General features: G+C 39.1%; 1 protein-coding gene across 1 annotated transcript in view; it reads left to right on the forward strand.

Moving 5' to 3' along the window:
• The window catches only part of COL25A1 (collagen type XXV alpha 1 chain), a 317,940-nt gene that overhangs the window by 294,221 nt on the left and 10,618 nt on the right, over positions 1–13,101 (forward strand). Inside the window, exons 31-36 of the mRNA XM_049815415.1 lie at positions 1,457–1,507; positions 1,871–1,897; positions 4,021–4,101; positions 6,067–6,102; positions 6,970–7,023; positions 12,242–12,295. Coding sequence (XP_049671372.1) covers positions 1,457–1,507; positions 1,871–1,897; positions 4,021–4,101; positions 6,067–6,102; positions 6,970–7,023; positions 12,242–12,295 — 303 coding nt within the window. The remainder of the gene's footprint in view (positions 1–1,456; positions 1,508–1,870; positions 1,898–4,020; positions 4,102–6,066; positions 6,103–6,969; positions 7,024–12,241; positions 12,296–13,101) is intronic.

The raw sequence follows: 13,101 nt of genomic DNA on the forward strand, positions 1-13,101 counted from the left end.
TATGAACAACAGTCCTGCTCACTTCAGTGAAAGCCTTCTGGCTCTGTAATGAATCAAAAGATAAATGCTTTGCAAGATAAAATAGAGAGATAAAACTGATTAAAAAAAACACACCAACAAAACCAGATCTCTCTCAACACCTTGTATTCTGGGGATCTCAGAAAGTCCAGTGAGAACCAGAGTAGACCAACTTCAGCGATGTCAGGAATAGGGACATGTGACCCAAGATAGAGACTACTTTTACGAGACCAGACGTTCTCCTGATTTTTCAAAGCACTGTAAAGGCATTTAAAAAAAAAAACAAACCAAACGCCAAACCAAAACACCTCCCCACGCAACACCTTTATGATATGGGTCATTAACATTATCAGGGCACAGTAAGTTAGGAACCCTCAGAGCAGAAGTTCACCACCACTACCTTGTCAGTGGCGACATGCCCTGGGTATTTGGAGCCATAGCTCTGAGGAGTCAAAAGACATTACCCTCTGCCATCGCAGGACACGCTGGGCACCCTGTATCTCTGAGTCTCTTTCTCTGAAATGAAGATTAATTTGTTACAAACTAATTCACTAACTCATTCATCTTGTTCTGATTGTTTTTCCTTGAAACAAGGCTTTCAAGTTTTCAGGAGATTTCACAGATGGTGGAATCTCTGTCTTACATTTCAAACCTCATTTTGTTACCACCGTTTCCATCACCACCAGCTAGTGTAGCGGAGGGACTGCACGCAAGTCTGGAGACCTGATTTAGCGTCCCTGTTGCCACCTTGCAGGTTACAATAACCGTTTCCTGGGATTAAACCCAGGAAAAGAGGTGATATTAAACTGTAAATATCATCATGAAATTCTCTTTCATGGATTTGTTAGGAACACAGAAAACCAGCACAGAATATGCATGCACTAAATGCTGAGCAACCTGACTACCTATTTTAATGACTTTACGAAATTCTTGGTACAAGTGGGTTAAACGAAATAAAAGGAGAGACAAAAGGCAATTTTGAAAATATGCCAAACCCTAGCTTGAATTTAGTATCTTTTCCATTCATCGGTATTGGGGAGGAATAAAATCATACATCATCTTCTGTTTCTGTAGATTATGTAGTACAGAGAGAACTAAGGCGCACATACCATAAAATATTAAAAGTTCAAGCATCCCTGCTCAGTACTGTTTGTCTTAGATCTTTTTTTTCCCCATAGCGCCTTAAAGTGTATCTTAGGCCTTAGGAATAAGAGTCAGGAGACAGGCACGCTGCCATACGGCACAGGCAAATCTAAACTTCGGGTACCCTGTCTTTTGAATCAAAATAACTCCCATTCCTAAACCCCTTTCAATGTGCACCGTTGCATTGCTACGTTTGTGAGTGCTTACCAACAGAAGAAGGGGCAGTCTGACTTCTGGTATTTGTGAGGGAGCTCTTTACTCTGCATGATTTAATGCCGTTGTTTTTTATCTGTAGATGATAGGACCACCTGGACCACCAGGGCCACATGGTCCTCCAGGCCCTATGGTAAGCTTGGGAGGAAGAGCGGGGCTAGAAAGGCCTTAAGCCCTCTTGTAATTTTAATGTCTGCTTCACAGAAGTGCTCTGAGAGTATGTGGTACCATTAGAGAGGGACCTAATTTAGGACCTTTTCGGCATGTCTTAAAATTCATAGGAAGCAGAGAAACAAATTGCACCTGCAAATGTTAGTGTTAACACGCTAGTGGTCTGGTTCCTTCTCTGAATCGGGTGTTTACAGTTGCTTTACTGGCAGCTGCATTTCATCTGTGAGGACAAAAATACAGGTGCAACTTGCACCCCTATAAAGCAACAAACTCTTAAAAACTTGTGGCCTATTTTCGTAATGAAAAATGGTATCTTTATTTTCAGGGACCTCATGGACTGCCTGGCCCAAAGGTAAATTAATGGCTGTCTTGAATAGTCATGCTTTTGATGTCTGCAAAGTCTTGGTGTCATGCTTTGTTCTTTAATGCATGCAGCTATGTTTTGCCTTATGTCTCATTTAATAAATGTCTCTGATATTCTTAAACCTTAAAGCAGATTTTAATATTAATAGATAGCTTAAAAGCTTTTTAAATTTTCTGTGATTGTTTCTGAGTAGTATTTCTCCTGAACATTGGCTGAATCCGTTTTTTTTGTATTAATATTTGTGGTGTGGCACTAAATCATTTAGTTTCGTATTTATAGGCAAGTTGCTCACCATTGCACTTGCAATTGGAATTGCTTTTGAACACAGAAGCGTGATATGCTCAGGAAATGGAGTCAAATAAATTCTTCTTCATTTATGCTCTCTTGCATCTCCTACTTCTTCCAGTATGAATGGCCTTTCACCTTCTCAAGTGCCATGTAGTTTGCCGACCAGTTCCTTCAGACATTATGCAAGTTCCCCATCACAAACTCATGTGTGTATTTTCATGTTTTCCAACCTGGAATCCCTGATCAGGCAGGTCTGCAATACTATTTGAACATTTTCCACAGCATAGTACATGAAGATACACTGTAGGGACTCTCTAAGCCCCTGAAAGCAGCTCAGAAGGAAGTTTTGGCAGAGTTGGAATATTTTAATTTGTGCTTTAATTCAGTAATCACCAGTAAACTAGAATTCATTGTGACATTACAGCGTAGTATTCATTAGGGCCAGCAGTGTTGTCAGGCATGATCATTTTAATCACTATGGCTCCCTAATCACATGCACCTTTCTCAAAAAATAAGTAGGGGGGGGGCGGTATTTAGTTTTTGGATTTTGTTGTGGTTTTTTTAAGGTATGAGACAGAAAATCACAGGTTTGACTCATTACGAGACCGTTTGTGTTACCTTGGCACAAGAAGCCTGAGTCATAAATCATTTTTTTAAGTCAAGTCTGTTCCATCAGCACCAGCCCTGCCTTACCTCAGGCTTTTGGCCTGAGACTCAGGCTTTTGTGAGATTTCTCAGGCCTGTTTCCAAAACTTCAGCGTTTTCAGTGCTACTGCTCTGACAGTCACATTGAGTCAAATAGAAGAAGAATGAAGAAATGGCTACTTAGGCAGGGTGCAAAGCAGGCAGATGATGTCTGGAGTTACTTAAAGCAGTAGACTAGATTCTGTTGAGATTTTTTTTATTTTTTTTTAAATGAATATGATATAAGGTAACATAATACATCAAAGGGAAACCTAGGAACAAGGCCATGAGGAGCAGCCTGGATGAAATACCCGCATATTTCTGTTTCCCAAAAGAGGCAGGTGTGGTCAGTACTCTTTTTGACTGGGCAGCCCTCATGCTGAGGTAGTTTTTCATGACATGAGAGGGATTTATTGGCAACTCCAAGCCCAACATTATACGCTTAGTGATGTTTAATGTAATAGCCTATGCATAAGTTAATGATCACAACGAGACAAGTGCCATTTCTTACATTGTTTCAACTTCTCTGTATGAACACAGAAACTTTGGAGCTCCCAAACAGCTTGGCATTGTGTAACCTATACTGCTTCTTTTAATTTCTTACTGTTTAATTATGTATGCTTAAAGGTTTAAAATATCTTTATGTAAGATTTTGCTGCAAATTCCAGTTTGCTGTAAGAAAAAATATTGCTTCCTTAGAAAAACGTACTTTTCAGGAGATCCCACTGTAGAAACCTGCAGTTTCGAGGCTTATTTTTCTGAAAGTTTTCCTTCAGTTTGAATTATCTGTGTGGGATGGTTTATGGGATTTGAGGAAATTCCAAAAACCCCTCAAACTCATGCTTAATTCAAACCATCTAGCTATAGTGATAATTATTAGGAAAAGATTCAAAAGAACCTGTTACTCATAAGTTTCCTTTAGTTTTTTTCACACAGATTTTAAATCTCCAGCAGACACCTCCCGGGTGCTTTTGCCCACTACTATATCCATATGTAAATTGCCAGGAAGCTGAGAAGGTTGAATTTGTGTCCTTGTTTCAAACTGGAATTTGCAGCCATTTCTGAGACTGGCTTCTTCTATCCCAGCTTAAACACCCGTTATAGCACCAAAAAATTGGCATTTATACTTTTACGTTTAGGGTGAACCAGGGTTAAATGGTCTTAAAGGATTGAAGGGTGAACCAGGTCAAAAGGGTGACAGAGGGCCCCTTGGTCTTCCAGTAAGTAAAAAAACCCAACTATTCAATCTCAGTGCAAATCACAAACTTCTCTTTCTACTCCTGATGAACAACTCTGGTTTACTCAACAGCATACATAGAATATACCAGGTTAGAGCAGAGCATCAGTCTTGGTTTTTTTACCCCAAATCTGTGCTATTGTCCAAAGTAACACCCTGTAACAACCAGTGCTGTCAGGTTTTTTTTGTTATGTGTCAGTTGAAAGTGTTCAGTGTCACAAGGATGCCATCACCCCCATTACATTAGTCATATTGTTATTTAAGTGTTGTATGGTGTTTGCGTTAAAAAAGGAATCTTCCCTTTTCCCCCCGTGTCTTCAGTTATTCTTCCCCTGTTTGCACTTCTGCAGTTAAAATGCAGAGGTCTACCTGAGGAAAGTTAAAAATTGGTTTAGGGAATTTTATTTTTTTTTCTCATTCATTAAGGATGGTGGGTTGTTTCTTTTACCTTGTTCTTTAGATGATTTCCATTCTGAGTGTTTGGCATAAATTTTGTCTTAGAAAGAAATGAAGGACCTTAAAAATAAATTTTCATGTGGAAACAATATGGTTCTTAAAATTTAGGTTGCCAAAAGAGCGAATACTTTGTCTGCTTACTTTGTGTGCATGAAAGCACTCTGACAAGTTAGTTTTATTTTTTCCTCACAAAAAGAGTTTGGTTTTCCCTTTTTTTTTTTTTTTTCCTTCATGTGAGGGTTACTCCATGTGATTACATTGTTAATAGTAAAAGGGAGGAAAAAGGCTTAGTTGACCCAAAGGAACCCAAGCCCCTCTGATTAATATTTTCAAGAATTATGTGCAGGGCCTCTGGACAAGGTCAGCTTCACTGAGAATTTTAATTTATTTTGAAAAAAAAAAAAAAGAAGATAATTTTCAAGTTGACAGTTACAGCTATGTAGAGAGGGAGCTTTGGAGGTCTGAGCCAACCCCCTGAAAATGGCTAAAAGGAAGAAGAAAGTTTTGTATCTGCCAGAAATGTTTGTTCCAACCTAGAGCAAAATATGCCATTAGTTTTTCAACTGTATATAGATCTTGTCTTGCTCCTGCTTACTACTTTTTTCTAAATGTCATTTTAAGGAGCAAAGTCTAAGTATTTGACTTTCTAAAAATGGCTCATTTTCGCCGTTAATGAGGGGTTTTGGGGGGGGGGGGGTGGGTTTGGATTGGGGTTTTTTGGCCCAGATTATTCCCTATGTCCCAAATCGTTTTGGTCCCCCTAGCCCCAGCGTTACTGCCAGCAGTGTTGGTTGGGATAGCCGAGCAGATCCTTCGGCGCTGCTCTGTTATTCGCATAAAATCCACCAGAGGTCAGCCCGTCCCCAAGGATGCTGAAGCAAATAGCCCGAAGTGCCGGGTGCTACCCACTTCCAGCCCTCGACTGAGCTCTGAACTGGGAGTATATTGGGAAAACAGGAAACGTGATTGTCTCCCGGGCTCTTGGAAATGAATGAAGCCATTGTAGTCAGGATCCAGATTTTGTTGGCTGCATAACGCAGTATTCTTGCACTTAAATACTTCCTATCACGGTTAACATACATTTTTTTCTTTCTTTGTGTAGTATAGTATTCACTATTGTCGTTATTTACAAATGAGAAAGCATGCAAGTAAATTACAAAGTAAATATTTGCGTGTTAAGGCTCAAAAACACCCTGACATCTGGTGTTTGTAGCACTCCTGTAGCTTGACCTTATTCTGGTCTAATATAACTGTGATGTGAAGGCAGGGGCGGGTCAGCGATGTTACACTAATGTGAGAATGGAATCAGGCTCTTGATGTTTTATGTGAATTTTTAACTAACATGCTGTAGTAATGTGATACCCATTCCAGAACCCTGTCACAACTTGTACTGTACGTTTGAATTATGTTTATTCATCAGCACCACTTACTAATCTCACGTTCTTGTCATTCGTGTTGTACCCATCATCCATGCTTCCACCTAACCACACAGGGAGCATCTGGCTTAGACGGAAAGCCAGGACCCCGGGTGAGTCCCTCGTCTTTCTGTGTTGCTCTTCGTTACCGAGTCCGTGTGCTTTCCAGCGGCTCCGCCGGCCACGCTCGCACACCGCACAGAGGAAGGAAGGTCAAACGCCGCAGGCATTTTCCATGCTGTATAAGAGGGGCCTTCGAGCAGACTCTTAGGGCAGTGTGTGTGGGAAGGAGAACGTCATTCTCTGTAGAAGGAGCTCTGAGTCTTAAAGAGGCAGTTTGGTGTTGATTTTTGGTTGGACAACGGCCTTGGTTGGGGTGCTTGTTTTCCTGAGTAAGGTTAGGGATTTAGTTTACACATGAAAACATACTTGTTCATGCTAATATGGAATCAGCGAAATGGGTGCAGACGTGTGCCGCAGGCATTCTCATATTAAACATAAATGTTCGGTCATTTGCTTCTGATAATGATAAAGAAATTTATAAATGAAAGAGGAGCGGAGTTATGTATTTGAAGGCTTCTGTAAGATTGCCATTGATCACTACGACAGGAAAGTCCACCTGTAAGGACATTTCAATTTAAATAATAATCAATGTTTTTTAAAAAACCCAACTTTGACCCTTCCATTTTTCCTGGCAAAATTTCTTTCAACACATTTAAAGTCTTTGTACATCTGATGGCTTCCATGAATAAAGTAAAATCCAACTGGAAGACAGATGGGCTACCTCATAACAGGAGAGCTTATAGGTGGAGTTTTGAAAGCCAAATGGATTTGTTTGGCCAGGTCCCACCACAATTAAGTCTGAATTTTCAACCATTGAAGACTGATTCCATGTTAGTTCTTGGCTAGAAGACATCTGTTAAAACTAAAGACTTGTAAGAACAAGACTTCTCTCTTACCCTCTTTGTTTCCTTTCATAGGGTGTAGATGGCCCCGTTGGTCCCCATGGCCCGGCAGGTCCTAAAGGAGACAGAGTAAGTATATGCTCTCTGGGCTTCTCTTTACAAAGCGACTGCTGCAATGGCAAAATGTCATATGGCTACTTATAGCGTGCCTAGATGTTACTAAACATAACAGTATCTCCTCTGTGTAAGGATCAGCACAGAACTGTATATGCGTTCTAGTTAAAGACACATTTCTCTGTTTAAGGGTTGATTTTGTAACTTATTAACTTCAGAGGAGCTGGTATTTTGTCATGACTAATCAGTAAGAAACTTACAGGATGTTCAAGTTCACGGTGCTACACGGAACATAATTTTGGTTGGGTTCATTATTTTGTCTAAATGGATTGAGAGAACAAACTGGGACAAAAGGAGATAATGTGATCTGATTATATACGTATGCAATGGCAAAAAAAATGAGTATTTCTTACCTGTTTGCACTTAAGTGTTTTTATCTTGAAAAAATTCTCTAATCTCTATAAAATGTAAACTCTTCTTCCCTTTTTTTTTTTTTTAAGCTTAGAAGATAGGAGCCCTCCTATTTAATTTGAAATATTCACAGTAAATTTTCTCCAATGGAAATAGGACAGGGACCTTAACCTTTAACTGTGAGCCTGTCATCTTTCACAATACAGCCATCAACTTGTACGACAAAACAAAAGATGATACCTTATACTAACTAAACCCTCCAAGGAGTTGCCAGCCTGGAATTTTGTCTCTTTGAATTTCTCACCTTAACAAAACAGCTGTGCTAAAAAGACTTCAGACTTGCTCTATTAGCGATGCAGCCATATGGCACAGGTCCAGTTAGCTTTAGGAGCAGCACATCTGAGAAAGGTATGCATGACTTGATGATTCATTTTTACAGAGCTGTGTGTTGAGAAATAAATAAAAGACATGCACTGTAGTCCAAAATAGGAACAGTAGACTGTAGTTACTACTCAGGCTAGTTAACTGTCTGAAGGACCTGGGTATTTTTCCTTTTTCCCTAGGGGATTACAGATTCAAGTCTTTTTTTCAACTGGGACATAACTTTTTTTTTTTCTATCAACTCTGTGAAGATAGTTGAACATCATCTTCTGAACTTCAGGAAATAATTTAGATGAGATATACATGCAGAAGCATATATAAACACAGTACATTTCATTCTTGCATTATGAACCTTTATCCTGAAGGATCTGCCTATGCACTACCAGTTGAAATTTCTTTCAAAAACCATGTGCTATAATGCAAACTATTCTTCTCATGTACGGAAGATAACTAGAACTGGTTTTTATTATGAAAGTATCTGAGGTCATAATAAGTCATACAGCTGGTTCTAGAATCAGGCCTACCATGGCTGTTGACAAGTAGTAGTTACAAAGGGGATAGGAACTTCTGTGATGTAAATTGGTTAAATAATTGCATGAGCACAGAGGGACAGATTTGAAAAAAAATAGAAACTAAGGTGTACAAGAAATTCCTGCACACCCGGCATTTTCTGTGTAGCTAAATGAATTGGAGGAAGTTCACAAGAAAGATGGAAGGTTTTTTTCCCAAGCAATCAACTAGCAAGATTATTGCTGTAATTGTTCATTTAATTATTTAATACTGTTTGGCAGAAGTTGTTTATAGCATAGTTATCTTAACAGGTGTCTGGCACTAATATATGTCTCATTATCTAAATAACAAATCACGTGTTTTTAATGCAGATTTACAACTTGCATTTGCAACTGATGAACTTGTTATGTGAAAGCAGGAGGAAAACTTTTTTGCCTGCAGACTTCATACTTTGCCTTTTAACTAAAAATGGTGCATAGTGCCACTGCTCACTATCACTGGACAGGATCACATTTTTTCCATACTGATATGAAAAACCTTGGGCCCATATTAACCTAGACGGGCACTAGGGATTCCTAACATGAAACATAACCACGTTCTTAAATCCACATTATTTAAAATTTGGAAAGACAATCTCACTTTAAGAGAATAAGTGTAAAATGCTGGTCAGTATATATTTATGTCTCCTTAAAAGTTAAGGAAAGCAAGTATAATCAAACTGAAGCCTAGTGATTTCTCATATAGAAATCATGGATTCATTTTTGCATAGACCGCATTTGAGGCAATGCTGAATTACTCTTCTTAGGTAGGCCAGACTGTTGTGCAAATTATGGTTGGTTAGTTTGTTTCCAATTTAGCTATTTAATTAAAATAGAAAATATCACAGTCCTTATACAAAACTTATTTAGATGGCAAGAAAGTAGACTAGGAAAACAGTGCATGTTACTAGAAAATAGGAAAACATGAATTTTAGGACAAATGCGCTATTAACTCACTGTGTGAGCTTAACCGTGTAATTTTCTCTCTAAACTTTAAACTGTTCATTGATTATTAAAAGCTAACACAGAATTTAACACTTCCTGAAGTATGATACTGGGGAACATTCCAATACCGTGGTTTTGTGCATTTCTTTTGGTAGAAACAGAAATTGTAATTAACAGTGTGAATTAATACCATTTATTAGGCTGGTGGTTTACAGTGGTTAATAAATTCTTTGGCTATTGAAAATACCATTTTGCTAGGTGCTTAGAGAGCTTTTACTGAGACCATCTTCATTAACTGGAGGAGTTGATCATAATAAGCCTCTGAATCTGGCTGTGTACCTATTAATCTCTCTAATACATTGTCTTGAGAGAAAACAGAGAACATTGGTAAACAGATAAACATCTTAAACTACTACTAGTGAAAGGGGACATGTAAACCTGAAGGGTAACAACAGGCATAATGTGTATCCAATTTGTCCATCTAAAAGAAGCTGAAAGACAAGATTAATGAAATGCTAATTTCCTGAAACTCTTGTCTCGATGGCAAAGACCGGGTTTTGAGCTTGGTTTTGGCTCTCAGATGTGTAGCCCGTGCAACACTGTCATCACTACACATGTTCTGTACTGGGAGGGAAAGGGCATTCTCTTTAATTTGGTTAAAACATTTGTCACCATGGCAGTGTTATGAAATCTCCGTATCAGTCTTACTGGAGACACCATTTCTGCAGCGTTATTCATGCAAATGGTAGTCCATATTCACCCATGAGTCAGGAGACTGAGTGACATAGGAGGCAAAAACAAAGGCTATGGTTTCTGTGCTTTGGGCACTGATGAATTGTCTTACAAAAAGATATTAAAAACCTTCTTCAAGTTTGCGAATGTTTCCCTGAAGGAAATGCTTTATCGTGATGGCTGAGGGCAGTATGCCCGTGACAGTCCGTCAATCTTATACAATCCATAAACATTCAGGACCTCATCTGATATTCCAAACACATGTGCTTTGTATTGGAGGCAAAAAAATTGAGAGATACATTTCTCTAAATATATTCTTACATAACAGATGAGATTATTTCCTAAACTGATACACTGAGTATCTCTATGTCTACCATATGTTTAGCAATATTATAGGCCTATCTTGAGAGGACTTTTGTACAGTCGTCTTTGCTGTTGAAGATTTAAGAAAAAGACACTTAACTAGTCTTGACATATTTCAACTATTGATCAAACAATTACATACATAGGTCAGCACATTAGTTTCTTCTCGGCAGAAAGTTTTAAAGCTGCAAGGGATTTACTGTTTTGAAAATCAGCTGTTACTTCCCAATACCTCCTATTGTTCTGCAAGGGCATCCAGCCTAAGTGCTGCTCAGAAATGGCCGGACATTAACAGAATCCAGAAAGATCACCCATTACACATCTAATCACCGCTAGACTGAAGTGAGTATAGACAGTGTCCACCTATGTAAAAATCTGAAATATCTAAAATAAATCAACTGTCAGTTACCCTGACAAACTCTTTACTGCTGTGATTATTCACCAACACGGATCAGACTCAGTTTATTCTGGTGCCCGCTTTTTTGTATTATCCACTCAACAAAATTGAGACTTAGCAGCCCATTTTCAGAGCTGTGCTAAGGGACTTGGCTGTGATGATCACCGCTATTAATTAAGCACACATCTAAATCTCTGTCTTGTGCTTTTAATAATAATCAATTAACAATGAGTAGTAAATAACCCAGGTGTTTAGAGGATCTCGTACACAGAATTGTCTCAAGAGCTTAAGTGCAGCAATTGCTAGGATGAAACACAGCATTTCTGTGTGCCAGAAGCCTTGCACAAAGCCTTGCATTAGGCTTTTGTTATGTTAAGGAAAGGAGGCGAAGAAGGGATCCAAATAACCCTACGGAACAAATCCAAAGAAGGAACTCTGAAAACTGGAGGTGGTCAGGACTTTTTTTTTAATCTCATCAAGACTCTGAGCAGTTTCGTTCTCTCAAGAGAGGATGGCTTTTCTGCTGAACTGTATTCAGAAGAAACAGCAGCCCAGTCTGAAACAAGACTGCTGCCCACTCCTGCTTACTAGCCCTGCCTCACTAACAAGCTCAGAGAGGGCTGTGCTCGCAGTTACAGGGGCTAATGTTGGCTGACTTGGGAAGTTTTAACTCCGTATCAATCTTGACGAAGAACAATTGGAGAGCAAAGATGATTGCTACTGTCAGCCCGAGATCCGTCACCTTGAAATTTCGTTTCATTTGAAAAAGTTTTCTCTATATTAAACTTGCAAAACGATTTCGGTAGCATCCCTCTGGAAACTGGTGATTTTTCCATAGATTTTAGTGCAGCATGACATCAGACTTCTGGAGTAATCTCTGTACTTGTTTGTCTTGCACATTAATACAGGTGTGATTTAATAAACCAGGGTATTTACGTCGCTAATCTAGAATCCAATAGAGCAGTTAGCAACACAGTACAGTGCATGGGATAATCTTCACAATGTCAATGTTAATAGCGTTGCCTGCATAAATACAAGCTTTGATTGACACTTTATTTTTGCTTGTCACTGTGCTGCATCTCAGCTGCTGTGCTGGAGCTTGATGCTGTATATCCTCAGTTGTCATTACAACACTGGATTTTTACTGAGTGTGATGTTGTAGCTCTCACAAGCTTAAAATTTAAATTGGTGCAAGTTCAGTTTGAAAAATATTTTCAGTTACTAATGGATTTAAAAACAAATGTAGTATCATGTATCCGAAAGCTCATTTTGCCCAGAAACTAATACACACCTTCTCTTCGCCCCCTGAATCATTTGATAAAAATAAACAAGCTTGGATATTTTTCACTCAAAAAGATTTAGGACTGCATAACTTAAACCTAAAGCACTTGGTAGAGATTATTTCTATCTAAGACAGACAATGGTTTTGTTTGCTTGTTCTGTAATCTTTTCTTAGGGTGAAAAGGGAACTGTAGGTGACCCTGGACCCAGAGGACCATACGGCTTGCCTGTAAGTTGCACATAGTTTGTACACGTCGTGCTTTTCATCACGCCTTGATTAAACGTTGTGTGCTTTATGACTGCTTTTCACCTAGCAATACAATTATTTGGAAAAGGCAGAGATAGATAATAATCCCTGACAGTGGAAGGTCACTGGTCTGTATCGCAGGCTTAGATTCCTACCCGTGCACATGGTCATGCAAAAGTAATGAAACAGACCTGGCACGAACCAGCAAGAGAGAGGAAATCCAGGACGCGAGTGCTCCTGTTTCTGCAGCCGGTGGCCATCAGCTGTCTGGGGACCATGCAAGAGTGGCAGGAGGTCAGGATGAACAGTGGAAAGGTGTGATTTTCTTAATGTCAGTAAACTGCTTGGATTTCCGTGCTGCAAGGCTACTTCACCATTAGGTTTTTGTTTTGTTTGACACTTCAGAGACCAGTTTTGTTTTAATTTCTGTGTGTGGTGTGCTCAGAAGCAATTTCAGAAGTTCATTGTTGATCATTCATAGGTGGAGATGGTACGCTTTAAACCAACCATTTAAATCGTATCATCCGTTTCTAAAATATGAGTGAGAACTTCCTTTGGCCTAACGAGGATAGCCCCAATAAAATCAGCTGACTTGCTCTGTTTACTTTGCTGATAACTGGGTCAGGTGTGTTCACATACATGTCTGTTCCATACTTTGACACAAGAAAAGCCATGTAAATGTGCTTGGCCAAGCACACCCAGCCTTTGCAAGAGACTTGCGATGTTTCCATACCCTCTCTAGTCTAATCTGTTTGATTAATTAATTTAAGCTGGAATACAGACTCGTG

Source organism: Accipiter gentilis, chromosome 12, assembly GCF_929443795.1.
Source record: "Accipiter gentilis chromosome 12, bAccGen1.1, whole genome shotgun sequence".
Classification (NCBI taxonomy): Eukaryota; Metazoa; Chordata; class Aves; order Accipitriformes; family Accipitridae; genus Astur; species Astur gentilis.